At 45.0% G+C, this 13,735-nt stretch overlaps 1 protein-coding gene across 3 annotated transcripts in view; it reads right to left on the reverse strand.

The window, feature by feature from the left end:
* LOC126191505 (zinc finger protein 474-like) overlaps positions 1 to 13,735 on the reverse strand; it is a 385,398-nt gene that overhangs the window by 277,492 nt on the left and 94,171 nt on the right. For 2 of the 3 annotated variants that reach the window (XM_049932397.1, XM_049932395.1), the window contains exon 1: positions 4,597 to 5,615. In XM_049932397.1, coding sequence (XP_049788354.1) covers positions 4,597 to 5,397 — 801 coding nt within the window. In that variant the 5' untranslated portion in view covers positions 5,398 to 5,615. Of the gene's footprint in view, positions 1 to 4,596; positions 5,616 to 13,735 lie in introns of those variants that run through there. The other variant, XM_049932398.1, reaches the window with a different exon arrangement.

Raw genomic sequence — 13,735 nt, forward strand, 5'->3', positions numbered from 1 at the left:
TACTGGTAAATTGCAAGAAACGGTGCACATCGAAGTGGCGGCCTCATTGCGTGCGATATATATCGAATGCTCGGTTCTCTATGCGGGAATTATGGATATTGTTTTCTGCTGTGACAACGAAACGTCGCATGAGGGTAAATATTTCAGTTTTTATATTTTCACAACTTACGACTAACTGGTAAATCTCTTTCCAGTGAGACTCTCCCAATTTTCCGAAAAGACATGTCAAAAGTGCATCCCGGGTATGGGGTAAAAGGAATGTTGGCTACACCAGACACGGTGTTGTGCACGACAATGATATACCTGATCAGTGATGTAAGTGATATTATCCATTCCTTTAATAAATTCCGGTGAGTGAAAAAACAGCTGTTACTCTCTCTTTTTTGATGACTTTCTGGTTTCACTACGTTCGTATTTTGTCGTCTCTCTTGTCAACATCTCGAGGGTCGAGCGTTCAACACATACCGCTCGTAGTGAGGTGTGATTTCGATGTGCACCGTTTCTTGGAAATTACCAAACTGTCTTCTTTGTTTCAAAATATGACCAAGGAAACAAAATATGTCCAAGGAGGGGTGTAAAGCTAGTTTGTGTCCGTAGTATAACACTACACGTGCACTCTGGGTAATGCTAAATGAACTAGCACATACTGGCAGTCAGATAATCTGAGGATCTCCTGACTATAAGACACTTTCAGAAAGAGATATATCACCAGACAGACCAAACGGCCCTTCTCAGGTCCCTCTGACCCCGAAACTCCGACCTGTGGTTCGAATTTGTCACATAAACATAGAAGGCATAAGCTATGCTAAGTGCCAGTTTCTATCAAAACTATTGAAAAATGACAACATTGACTTGGTTGCTGTACAGGAAACCCATTGTGATACAGTGCAACAACTAAATAAAAGGGGCAAAATACCAGGCTATGAGCTGTTGGGAGCGACCTATCATAGGTCTTGTGGAGTAGCCACATATGTCAAACAAGATATTAAAAACGCTTTCCTAATTTCTACATTCACCAACGAAGACATTCATAATATTGCCACAATAATCGGAAGCATTACCGTCTCCAATATTTATAAGCCACCTGCTACACCTTGGCCAGCCTACGTTCTTCAAACTCAACCACATCCTGTTGTATAAGTTGGGGATTTCAATAGTCATCATGAACAGTGGAAGTATAAAGACAATTATGCAAATGGAGAAGCAATAGCAAAATGGGCAGAAGACGAATACTTATACCACGTATTCGATGCTAAGGATCGATTTACGTTTAGATCAGCTGCCTGGAGAAAGCAATACAACCCTGACCTGTGTTTCGTCTCGTCCAACAACAGAGACCAACCTCTCATGGCCTCGCGTAGAGTGCTGCCCGACTTTCCGCACAGTCAACACCGTCCAATCATAATAGAGGTAGAAACTCAAATTCCCCTAATTACCTCTTTTCCTCGCCCACGATGGAATTAAAAAAAAAAAATTGGACTGGGTTCTCCACAGATCTGGACAAATGTATGTGATGGATACCACCTACTAGCAAAAATTACCAAAAATTTGTTGCTTCCATGCTAAGCACGGCCTAGAAGCACATACCAAGAGGGTACCGCAAGGAATATATCCCTGGATGGTCCCAAACCAGCGAAGAACTATACCAGAGCTTCCTTGAATCCGCAGATCAGCAAATAGCGGATGAACTGCTTCACAGTTTGGATGCTGCCAGAAGACAAAAGTGGACGGAAACTGCAGAAAGCCTCAATTTCCAAACATCTAGCAGGAAAGCATGGTCACTGCTGAGAAAACTAGAGAGCGGCCCACCAGCACAACGACAAAATAAAGCTGTAAGACCAAATGCCATAGCTGCACATCTAGTTAACACGTCTAGGACACCAAAGGATAAAACACCTACAATGCAAGTGAAGCGAGAACTCAAAATCTTAAAAAATGCAGCCACAGAAACTGAACACTCTCGCCCTTTCTCTAGCGAAGACATAGAAAAAGCTCTGAAAGATGTCAAACCAACAAAGGAACCAGGTTTCGACAGCGTTCACCCTGAATTCACAATGAACTGTGGCAAGTATACAAAAATATGGCTGGCTCGATTTTTCACAAACATCATGCAAACTGCCAATATCCCACAAGGACTCAAACGATCTAAGGTAATAACTATTCTAAGGCCTGGGAAGCCAGCTGACAACCCAAAAAGCTACAGACCAATTGTCCTGCTCTCTGCAATTTACAGATTACTAGAGAGGCTTATATATAACAGAATTAGCCCAGAATTGTTCAGGGTGATCCCAATAGAACAGGCAGGCTTTCGGCCAGCAAGAAGTTGTACTGACCAGGTGTTGTCACTCACTACTTACATTGAGGCGGGATTCCAGAGAAAATTTAAAACATCAGTGGCCTTTATTGACCTCTCAGCAGCTTACGACACCGTGTGGAGAGAAGGCATCGTGTACAAAATTCTCCGAGTAATTCCTTGCAAATCTATAGCACGCTTAATAGACAGCATGCTCAATGATAGGGTGTTCCAAATAAGTATGGGCACTGACTACAGCTCCATCAAAAAACTAAAGAATGGCTTACCACAAGGATCAGTGCTCGCACCACTGCTGTTTAGCCTCTATGTTGCAGACCTGCCGGAAACACAATCAAGAAAGTTCGGGTATGCAGACGATTGGGCCCTCACTACAAGATGTAGCACAAATGAAGCATCTGAGGACATCATAACGAAAGACCTGAAGATAATGGGTGAATATTTCCGTAAGTGGAGACTTCAACCAAATGCTTCCAAAACAGTGGTTAGTTGCTTCCATCTCAACAACAAACTCTCTGGACAGGAACTCAACATTCGCCGGCCGTGGTGGCCAAGCGGTTAAAGGCGCTACAGTGTGGAACCGCGCGGCCGCTACGGTCGCAGGTTCGAATCCTGCCTCGGGCATGGATGTGTGTGATGTCCTTAGGTTAGTTAGGTTTTAGTAGTTCTAAGTTCTAGGGGACTGATGACCTTAGAAGTTAAGTCCCATAGTGCTCAGAGCCATTTGAACCATTTTTTTTGAACTCAACATTCGATTTGAAAACACCATTCTCAGGCATAATAAAACTCCGAAGTACTTGGGCATGACGCTGGACAGAACACTATCTTTTAAAGAGCACCTAACAACGACTGCCGAAAAGTTAAAGACAAGAAACAACATTATTCAAAAGCTCTGTGGTACTACCGGGGGAGCAACGGCCTCCACTCTCCGCACCTCTGCTTTAGCAATTGTATTCTCGGCTGCCGAATACTGTGCCCCGATTTTGCTAAACAGCCCACATGTAAAAAATGTGGATGTCCAGTTGTATAACAGTCTAAGGATGATTTCTGGAGTAATTAAACCCACTCCAACGCAATGGCTCCCAATATTAAGCCACATCCCGCCGCCACACCTGCGACGTACTGACGCCCTTGTACGTGAATACAAAAACATCACGGGAAATCGAAGCCTGCCAATCCACCAAGACATTGAGGCTGCAAACACTAATAGGCTTCCGACTGCTACGGTCGCAGGTTCGAATCCTGCCTCGGGCATGGATGTGTGTGATGTCCTTAGGTTAGTTAGGTTTAAGTAGTTCTAAGTTCTAGGGGACTGATGACCACAGCTGTTAAGTCCCATAGTGCTCAGAGCCATTTGAACCATTTTGAACTAATAGGCTTCGATCCAGGAATCCGCCAACAAGAACAGCAAGGAGCTGTGTACAAGAAGGTTTCAGTATCACAAAAAAATGGTCTGAAAAATGGAACGCATGGCAAAATCATAACACGCCTTGCATCACACAAAAGCCACCTGGTTTTGACCTACCACGCAAAATGTGGTCCACTCTAAATAGGATTCGAACTCTTCATGGCAGATGTGCCTTACTCCCTGTATAAATGGGGTAAAATACCATCCCCTCAGTGTGACTGCAGAGAAAATCAGACCACCAGCCACATTGTTGAAGAGTGTCCCAGAAGAGCCTATAATGGGAGCCCGGACGACTTCCTGCTCGCAACTCCAGAGTCGATAGATTATATTAATAGACTTGAGGCCGGCCGGAGTGGCCGAGCGGTTAAAGGCGCTACAGTCTGGAACCGCACGACCGCTACGGTCGCAGGTTCGAATCCTGCCTTGGGCATGGATGTGTGTGATGTCCTTAGGTTAGTTAGGTTTAAGTAGTTCTGAGTTCTAGGGGACTTATGACCACAGCAGTTGAGTCCCATAGTGCTCAGAGCCATTTGAACCAATAGGCTTGATGTTTGTTTGTAATCCTTAAACTTTGTTATATTAGTGATGTTTGTTTGCAATTATTAACGTTTGTTATATTAGTGATTTGTCTGTTTCTTTCTTATGTGTCTGTATTGCCTTACGATAAATAAATAATAAAATGGCCAAGGACACGACGTTACAGTCGTATTGTGTAAATCGTTCGACGCAAATTAACTGCAACACTGAGCAAAGCTGACGGCTAGTATACCAACTCCAGTTTTATCCCCACTACTTTCTACAGTCTATATACTACACTAAGTGAAAAGCAGTCATAAAAACGACGAAGGCAAAGTATGGTTTAGCTCGGTGAGGTTACCTGTTGGTGCCTGGCAGGCGGGTGGCTGTGGAGGCGCTCGGGCTGCTCGTGGCGGCCGCACGTGGTGCAGGGCTGCGGCACCGCCCCCGCCCCCGCCCGCGCCTCCTCCGCCTCCCCCGCGGGCGCGGGCCGCCTGCGAGCCGGCGGCACCTTCAGCTGCTGCTGCTTCTTGGCCGGCTGGCGGCGCGGCGTGGGCGGCGCCGTGCCGCTGCTGGTGCCGTCGTCGTCGTCGGTGTGCGAGGAGCGGCCCGCGGCTGGCTGCTGCCGCCCCCGGCGCGCCACCCCCGCCGCCGCCGCCACCCCCGCGAACCTGCGCGACTTGCCGCCGCGGCCGTCTCCGGGCGACGCGCCGTTCCGCTTGGCCGCGTCGGCCGGCGCGCCCGCGCACAGGCTGGAGATGGAGAGCAGCGCCTTACGCGTCAGCGTCATGTCGATCTTACCCAGCAGCGCGATGTCGAGGATGCGCGGTCTGTCCAGCGTGGCCGTCTGCGGCCGCGGGCTGGGCAGTCGCTCCGGCGGCGCCCGCTGCGCCGCCCCCACGTCCAGCTTCAGCGTGGTCGGCCTCTTCTGCTGGTTCTGGCTCTTCAGCTTGGGCCACGACGGCGGCGGGGGTCCGTGGCCGCCGCCCTTGCCTCCCGCGTGCATCTGGTCTATGCATGCCACGTCCGCGGTCGAGTAGTTATTCGCTATGGGAGACACGACCCCGTCGCTCGGGCGCTGGGTCGCGATCTGCGGCCTCTCGCTTACGATCTGGTAAGCGCGCGGAGACTTGGAGTGCCTGTCTTTCAGTTCCCACTTCATCCGGTCCGCTTCTTTAACCTCCCGCTCCGGCAAGCGCCCTGGCAATTCTTTCCTCCGTGGACCCGGTTCGTTCGTTTTCCCGGAAATGTCTTCCGTCGTCTTTCGTTCGCCTGAGCTCGCCGCTGGCACACTCGTTCACTCGCGTGCGTGCGGCGCGGCAGTCGGGTACCGACTGCCGGTGGGACGTGTGCGCCGCAGTTGGCGCGCAGCTACCGGTTTGTGGGGGAAGGCGGTGACGTCACCGCAGACCGGGGTGGTGCTACGGGGCGCCGGCGGGCGAGAACGGCGCAGCGAAAAACCGCTGCAGCCTTTGTTGCGATGCGCTAAAGGTCAAGGCTTCACCAGCTTCCTGTAGCCTGTCTAAAATAAACACGCTGCTCCGTGCATATTAGCGGAGTTAACAGGTGTATATTTAATGAAGCCAGTTCATTTGTCAGGCACCATCTACAAATACACTTTCCCGATTTGTCTCCGTTAAAACACTCCGCGACGCGTACGTCGGTCTATCAAAAAACACAAGAACGTGCCACATTATAATCTCGTATTGTAAGCGCCATTTGAACACGATTTTCAATGCGAAGAACTATTATCATTCGAATTATTTTTTGTGTATACTTGAAACAAATGACAACACACTGAGAATTTAGCTTACAGTCCGAAAAAAATGCAATAACTGGGGGCAAAGATGATAGCTGCATATCGGCAGCGATATTACGAGCGTACTGCTCAAAGGAAACGAAAAACAACTGATGACATCGAACTTCTGTCAACAAAATCGAACATACTCTAAGTATTTTTTTGGCCTTGTTTACGGAAAACCGTTGTTTTTCTCCATATCCCTTTTCCACATAGAGAAAAAACTACGACCACTGAAAATAAAAGGTGCACGATATCATTAAATTTAATGAATGCGCGAGCGACAAACCATTATCTTTGACCAAGACGAAAATTATGATTTACGTATGGTTCCAGTTTCTCACACATACAGTTAGCTTGTTTTGGCCTACTTGTGACTAGTTCACAACACAAATTCTGACAATGGTCGACGATCAATGAACCCTATGAACCATTGTGGCAACGCTTAATAATGGCTGTTTGATTTGTTATGAGTGTACTAATTTACATTATGACAAGTTATTAATCTGATAGGATCATTTCCAAATATTGATAGTATCAGTATTCTTAGCCACGTTTGTTATCCATGTAAATTAGTAATAAATTGTCGAGATACCAGCGAAACAATACGTTTTTCACCCCCTCAATCTCTAGACACATGTTAGTTAACATCGACATCTTGACTGCCAACGAAGGAATTCGGAAAGTTAGTGATGATGTGTGTATTTCACGCTTATACAGGGCGTCTATCAGAAATGCGTTATGTATGTATTCTGTAATAACTGCCTGTAAGGTGGTACATCCAAAAAGCGAAGATAGTCAATTCGATTCTCCTTCTACGACCAGTGACACGAACGAAATCAAATACCTCGCTCTAATGCTGTTTACAGTTTATCAGAATCAACAAGCATCCGGATGATCATCAGAAATTGTCTCCCAACACATATTGCACCGTAACTTGATTTCCCAAATACAGTTCCTGTGTCACAATGATTGACGAGGGAGGACTTCCTTCTTGTTGTCCATGACCGTTTTCTAAAAGGTTGCACGAGCAAATGAAGCTCAAGAATACATTCTTGATCTACATCTACATCCATACTCTGCCAGCCACCTGACGGTGTGTGGCGGAGGGTACTTTGAGTACCATTGTCGGTTCTCCCTTCTATTCCAGTCTCGTATTGTTCGTGGAAAGAAACATTGTCGGTATGGCTCTGTGTGAGCTCTAATCTCTCTGATTTTATCCTCATGGTCTCTTCGCGAGATATGCGTAGCAGGGAGCAATATACTGCTTGACTCTTTGGAGAACGAAGACATTAGCAATGAGTGGTCATATACGTCTACATAAATAGTATCCAAAGCACTGTGAAGTGCAAGGCATGGGGTACTTACCATGATGCCATGAACGGCAATAACGCTGACAAAGTACAATCAACAGAAAACTGGCTGAAACAAGACATTAATGGCAATGAAATTCTAAATTCCGTTTGGAATGTATATCTCAAAGATAGGTTGATCACCGTTAGTGGAGGCGTGTTTATAATAATACTATAATATTCTTTAAGGTTAGTACAGATACGGAATGTGGTATAATTTATCCTAAGATGAATTTTAAAGGCGGTTTTAGTACAGATACGGAATGTGGTATAATTTATCCCAAGATGAATTTTAAAGGCGGATCAAGCATCAACTAAGTTATCTGTGCACCGCTCAATCTTTCGACCAACTTTGTTGTATGGGAGCGAAAGCTGGGTGGATTCAGGTTACCTTATCAACAAGGTTGAGGTTACGGATATGAAAGTAGCTAGAATGATTGCAAGTACTAGTAGATGGGAACAATGGCAGGAGGGTGTCCACAGTGAGGAAATCAAAGAAAAACTGGGAATGAACTCTATAGATGTAGCAGTCAGGGCGAACAGGCTTAGATGGTGGGGTCATGTTACACGCATGGGAGAAGCAAGGTTACCCAAGAGACTCATGGATTCAGCAGTAGAGGGTAGGAGGAGTCGGGGCAGACCGAGAAGAAGGTACCTGGATTCGTTTAAGAATGATTTTGAAGTAATAGGTTTAACATCAGAAGAGGCACCAATGTTAGCACTGAGTAGGGGATCATGGAGGAACTGTATAAGGGGGGCTATGCTCCAGACTGAACGCTGAAAGGCATAATCAGTCTTAAATGATGATGTTGATGATGGTGATGATCAAGCATGATCATCGGATACTGTTATAGACCTCCTGCCTCAGGAGCAGTAGTAACGGAACATCTGAGGGGAAACTTGGAGAAGATTTTGCGTAAATTTCCATGTTATGTTATAGCATTAGGTGACGATTTCAACTTACCAACTATAGACAGGGTGGAGAAGATTTTGCGTAAATTTCCATGTTACGTTATAGCATTAGGTGACGATTTCAACTTACCAACTATAGACAGGGACCGTCAAGTGATTTGGGAGGATAGCATGGACAGGGAAAAACTGGAAATTTGTGGTAAGGTGTTACGGGACCAAACTGCTGAGGTCATCGGTCCCTGAGCCTATACACTACTTAACCTAACTTAAACTAACTTACACTATGGACAACACACACACCCATGCCTTAGGGAGGACTCGAACCTCCGACGGGGGCAGCCGCACGGACCGACACAAGGCGCCTAAGACCGCGCGGCTACCCCGCGAGGCTGTGGACAGGGAATAATGTGAAATGGTTCTAAATGCCTCGTCCTGAAAATTATTCGAGTAGCTAATCAGATAACCGATTCAAGGTAACACATTAGGTCCTCTGGTCATAAACAGGCTCGAACTTTTCGATTCAGCTTAGAATAAGGGATCTATCTATTTACGTCATACTCCGCAAGCCACCTAATGGTGTGTGGAAGAACGGTTGTCGGTAAGCCTCCGTATTGGTCCTAATTTCTCGAATTTTCTCCACGTGGTCATTACGCAAGTTGTATGTAGGTGGATGTAAAATGTTGTCCGACTCTTCCCGGAAAGTGCTCTCTCGAAATTTCAGTAGTAAATCTCTCTGTGATGCACAACGCCTCTCTTGTAACGTCTGCCAGTGGAGTTTGTTTAGCATCTCCGTAACGCTCTTTCGCCGGCAAAACGATCGCGTGCCGAAATGCTCCGCTGTTCGCTGGATCTTCTCTATCTCTTCTATCATTCCTACCTGGTAGGGATCCCAGATAGATGAACAGTACTCAAGAATCGGTCGAACAAGTGCCTTGTAAGTCACTTCCTTCGTAGATGAGTTACATTTCATTAATATTCTTCCCATGAATCTGAGTCTGGGGTTGCTTTTTCCTCTATTTGTTTTATATGGTCATTCCACTTAAGGTCGCAGATACTGTTTCAAGCGGTTTGTCATCAAGTGTAGCTGTACAGTAGTGGATTTCTTTTCCTATATATGCGCAATGTGTTACATTTGTTTACTTTCAGGGTCAAATGCCAGAGTCTGCACTATTCATTAGTTTTCTGGAAATCATTCTGCAAATCGTTACTATCTTCTGGCGTTGCTACGAGGTGCATTCAAGTTCTGAGGCCTCCGATTTTTTTTTTTTCTAATTAACTACTCACCCGAAATCGATGAAACTGGCGTTACTTCTCGACGTAATCGCCCTGCAGACGTACACATTTTTCACAACGCTGACGCCATGATTCCATGGCAGCGGCGAAGGCTTCTTTAGGAGTCTGTTTTGACAACTGGAAAATCGCTGAGACAATAGCAGCTCGGCTGGTGAATGTGCGGCCGCGGAGAGTGTCTTTCATTGTTGGAAAAAGCCAAAAGTCACTAGGAGCTAGGTCAGGCGAGTAGGGAGCATGAGGAATCACTTCAAAGTTGTTATCACGAAGAAACTGTTGCGTAACGTTAGCTCGATGTGCGGGTGCGTTGTCTTGGTGAAACAGCACACGCACAGCCCTTCCCGGACGTTTTTGTTGCAGTGCAGGAAGGAATTTGTTCTTCAAAACATTTTCGTAGGATGCACCTGTTACCGTAGTGCCCTTTGGAACGCAATGGGTAAGGATTACGCCCTCGCTGTCCCAGAACATGACCACCATCATTTTTTCAGCACTGGCGGTTACCCGAAATTTTTTTGGTGGCGGTGAATCTGTGTGCTTCCATTGAGCTGACTGGCGCTTTGTTTCTGGATTGAAAAATGGCACGTCTCATCCATTGTCACAACCGACGAAAAGAAAGTCCCATTCATGCTGCCGTTGCGCGTCAACATTGCTCGGCAACGTGCCACACGGCCAGCCATGTGCTCGTCCGTCAGCATTCGTGGCACCCACCTGGATGACACTTTTCGCATTTTCAGGTCGTCATGCAGGATTGTGTGCACAGAACCCACAGAAATGCCAACTCTGGAGGCGATCTGTTCAACAGTCATTCGGCGATCCCCCAAAACAATTCTCTCCACTTTCTCGATCATGTCGTCAGACCCACTTGTGCGAGCCCGAGGTTGTTTCGGTTTGTTGTCACACGATGTTCTGCCTTCATTAAACTGTCGCACCCACGAACGCACTTTCGACACATCCATAACTCCATCAGCACATGTCTCCTTCAACTGTCGATGAATTTCAGCTGGTTCCACACCACGCAAATTCAGAAAATGAATGATTGCACGCTGTTCAAGTAAGGAAAACATCGCCATTTTTAGTATTTAAAACAGTTCTCATTCTCGCCGCTGGCGGTAAAATTCCATCTGCCGTACGGTGCTGCCATCTCTGGGACGTATTGACAATGAACGCGGCCTCATTTTAAAACAATGCGCGTGTTTCTATCTCTTTCCAGTCGGGAAAAAAAAAATCGGTGGCCTTAGAACTTGATTGCACCTCGTACTTTGTTATAGACAACCGCGTCATCTGCGAACAGCCTTGAAGAGCATCCGACGTGTACCACTAGATCATTTAATTATATTGTAAACAGTAACGGTCCCATCATACTTCCCTGTGGTGCTCTGGATATTACATTTACATCTGTCGATTTTGTTCCGTTAAGAGCGACGTGTTGAGTTCTGTCTACAAAGTCTACGGCGCTGTGGATCTCACGAAGGAACAGAGCCAGCTGAGTCTCTGTTTGCGGAATCCACGTTGATTTTTATAGAGGAGATTTTCAATCTCAAAAGACGCCATAATTCTCGAGCATAAACATCCACCATAATTCTAAAACAGATTGACGTCAACGATATAGGTCTATAATTTTGCGCATCTGTTGAAAGGTCTCTGTTGGATTCCTTTCATGTTAATTTCTTAAATCTGTTGTCATTTACGGCATAAATTCCTCTTCTAAATTTACTGTGGCGTTCCTGACTATCTGGGAGGAGACTGAGTAGTGGAACGTGTTACTTTTGCACATAAACAAGAACGATCTGTCACACTACTACACTTTAAAACACAGTTTATATGTAATTCATGTCACACAGTCTCATACGGAACCTACATCCGCTTTCTTTTATATACTGTATATGACAAGATACTGTCATCCCCCTACCCTTCTGTGTGAGAGGATGAATGAGCAAATGTATTTCTAGTTGCATGCTGGATGGTAGCAGACGAGCCTGTCTGCTAGAGAACAGTAGGACCAACGTCGGAACAGGTAGCTACGCTTTCTAAAAGCGAAGAGGTTTCTATCCTTAGTATGGTCCTGTCCGTCCCCTGTCATGTTGGTATAGGAAGCTGCCCCTCTGGCCACTTCCGTTTGTATTTGTGAGCCACCCTCAGGAAGGGACCACGGCAGTCTGTCTGCGGCGAGCGTCTGAAGTGGTAAGATCTCCGGCTAAGTGCGTGTCTGCTAAGTCTGTAGGACAATGGATTTCTTAAGTTCAGCCTAACTGAAAATTTAATCACCTTTATTTCAGGTTTAGCTCTAAAATACCTAATGTTATCTTAAATTGCAACACAGTGTAATTCGAGTGTACAGTTCAGAATATCTTCCAGTAGTTGCTTTGTCACTACTTTGTGAGTAAAGTGGAACCACGTGTTGATCAGTAACTCTAAGTTCATCAATCTTAAATGCGAGTGTGCGTGAGATTATAACGTCTCGTCTTGACAATATTTTGCAATATATCAGCTTATCTTTATGTTCAACCCACATGGGGTGTACTTTGTGAAACCAGTACCACGTGCTTATACAATTGTTTGACCCATCAGGTTAATAGTAAGACGTTAGTAACCAGTTCGAGGTTTTTCTTTAGTAAATTGCGTTTCGATGTAATTTATTTTAATTATCAAAATTATTGTGGAGTTAGACTCTTTGTGTAAACCAAGTTGACCACGTGAAGCATGTGGTGTAAGCATCAAATAGCCCTCAGCAATTCTTTTCAGCAAGATTTCACAGAGAGTTAGTATGAATTTAGTATACCAGTGTGTGGTAATTTCATGACGGACAGGATTGCGCTACGAACGTAACTTCTTTGGGTGAAAATTGAATCGGTTGGTTGTGGTTAATTTCCTCTTGCATATGTTTCAACGTTCTTCGTGTGTTATTTTATGAATGCAGTGTTGTATGTAGTCTCACAATCTTGGCTCCCTATTTGATGTGTTCCGTAAGATTACAAACTCACATTTACACAATCCTAAATAAGGCACCAGCTTAGTTATAATTCAAGTTTAATATGCTGAAATTTCAATGATCAATGTTAAAATAAATTTCCAAATAAAAACTGATTTATTTCTTTTTACTTAAATTCTCTTATATATATATATATATATATCACCGGTGGTCGTATGACTATTAAAAGATTATAATTAATGTTAGTCTGGTTGGGAATTTGGTAAGCTAGACTGGATACCTGGTGAAACAGTTGCTCAGTAATGCAAGGTTAACTTCCCCAGACAGCTCACAGCTTTTAACCCGCTTTTATTATCTATCAGCAACGCTTTCATAGCAAATCAATGCAACAACATTACACTGTCCTACCGTCCTACTTAAAAACGGGAATGACCTGCGCTTTCTTCCAGTCGCTAGGCATCCTTCTTTGCTCAAGCGCTCTACTATAAATGACTGCTAGAAGGGGAGCAAGTTCTTTCGCATAATCTTTGTAGAATCTTATACGTTTCTCGTCTGGTCCTGACGCCTTTCCACTACTAAGCTACTGTAGTTGTTTTCCTGTTGAACGATCTGTTATCTCAATATCTGCCAATTCGACCTTCGCACGACGATTGAAAGGAGGGACCTCGTCACATTCATCCTCGATGAAACAGTTTCGGAAGACCGATTTCAGTATGTCGGCCTTCTCTCTGTTATCTTCCGTTTCAGTGCCAGTATGGTCACTGAGTGAATGAATAGATGATTTTGACCAACTTACTGATTTTATTTAAGAGCAAAATCTCTTAGGGTTTTTATACTCAGTTCAATTAACAAAGCTCTACTTCCAAAGTCATTGAACGCTTCTCTCACTGCTCTCCTTATGCTCATTTTCGCTTCGTTCAACTTTTGTTTGTCAGTTAGCTTTTTACTTCTCTTGAATCTGAGTTGTTCTCTTTGTTTACGTAGCAGTTTTCTAGCACGGCTATCAAACCATGGTGTGTCTTTCCCATCCTTTTAGACGTTACTAGGAACAGACATGTCTAAGGCATACTGCAAGATGCCTTTGAATTTTTTCCATTTGTTCTCCACTTCTTCGTCCTCATCACCGAATGTTTGATGCTGACTTCTCAGATACTCTGAAATTTGTATCCTGTCACTCTCGCTAAGCAAAAATTTCTTCCTACCTGTCTTAATATTCTTT

This window comes from Schistocerca cancellata, chromosome 6 (genome assembly GCF_023864275.1).
Source record: "Schistocerca cancellata isolate TAMUIC-IGC-003103 chromosome 6, iqSchCanc2.1, whole genome shotgun sequence".
Classification (NCBI taxonomy): domain Eukaryota; kingdom Metazoa; phylum Arthropoda; class Insecta; order Orthoptera; family Acrididae; genus Schistocerca; species Schistocerca cancellata.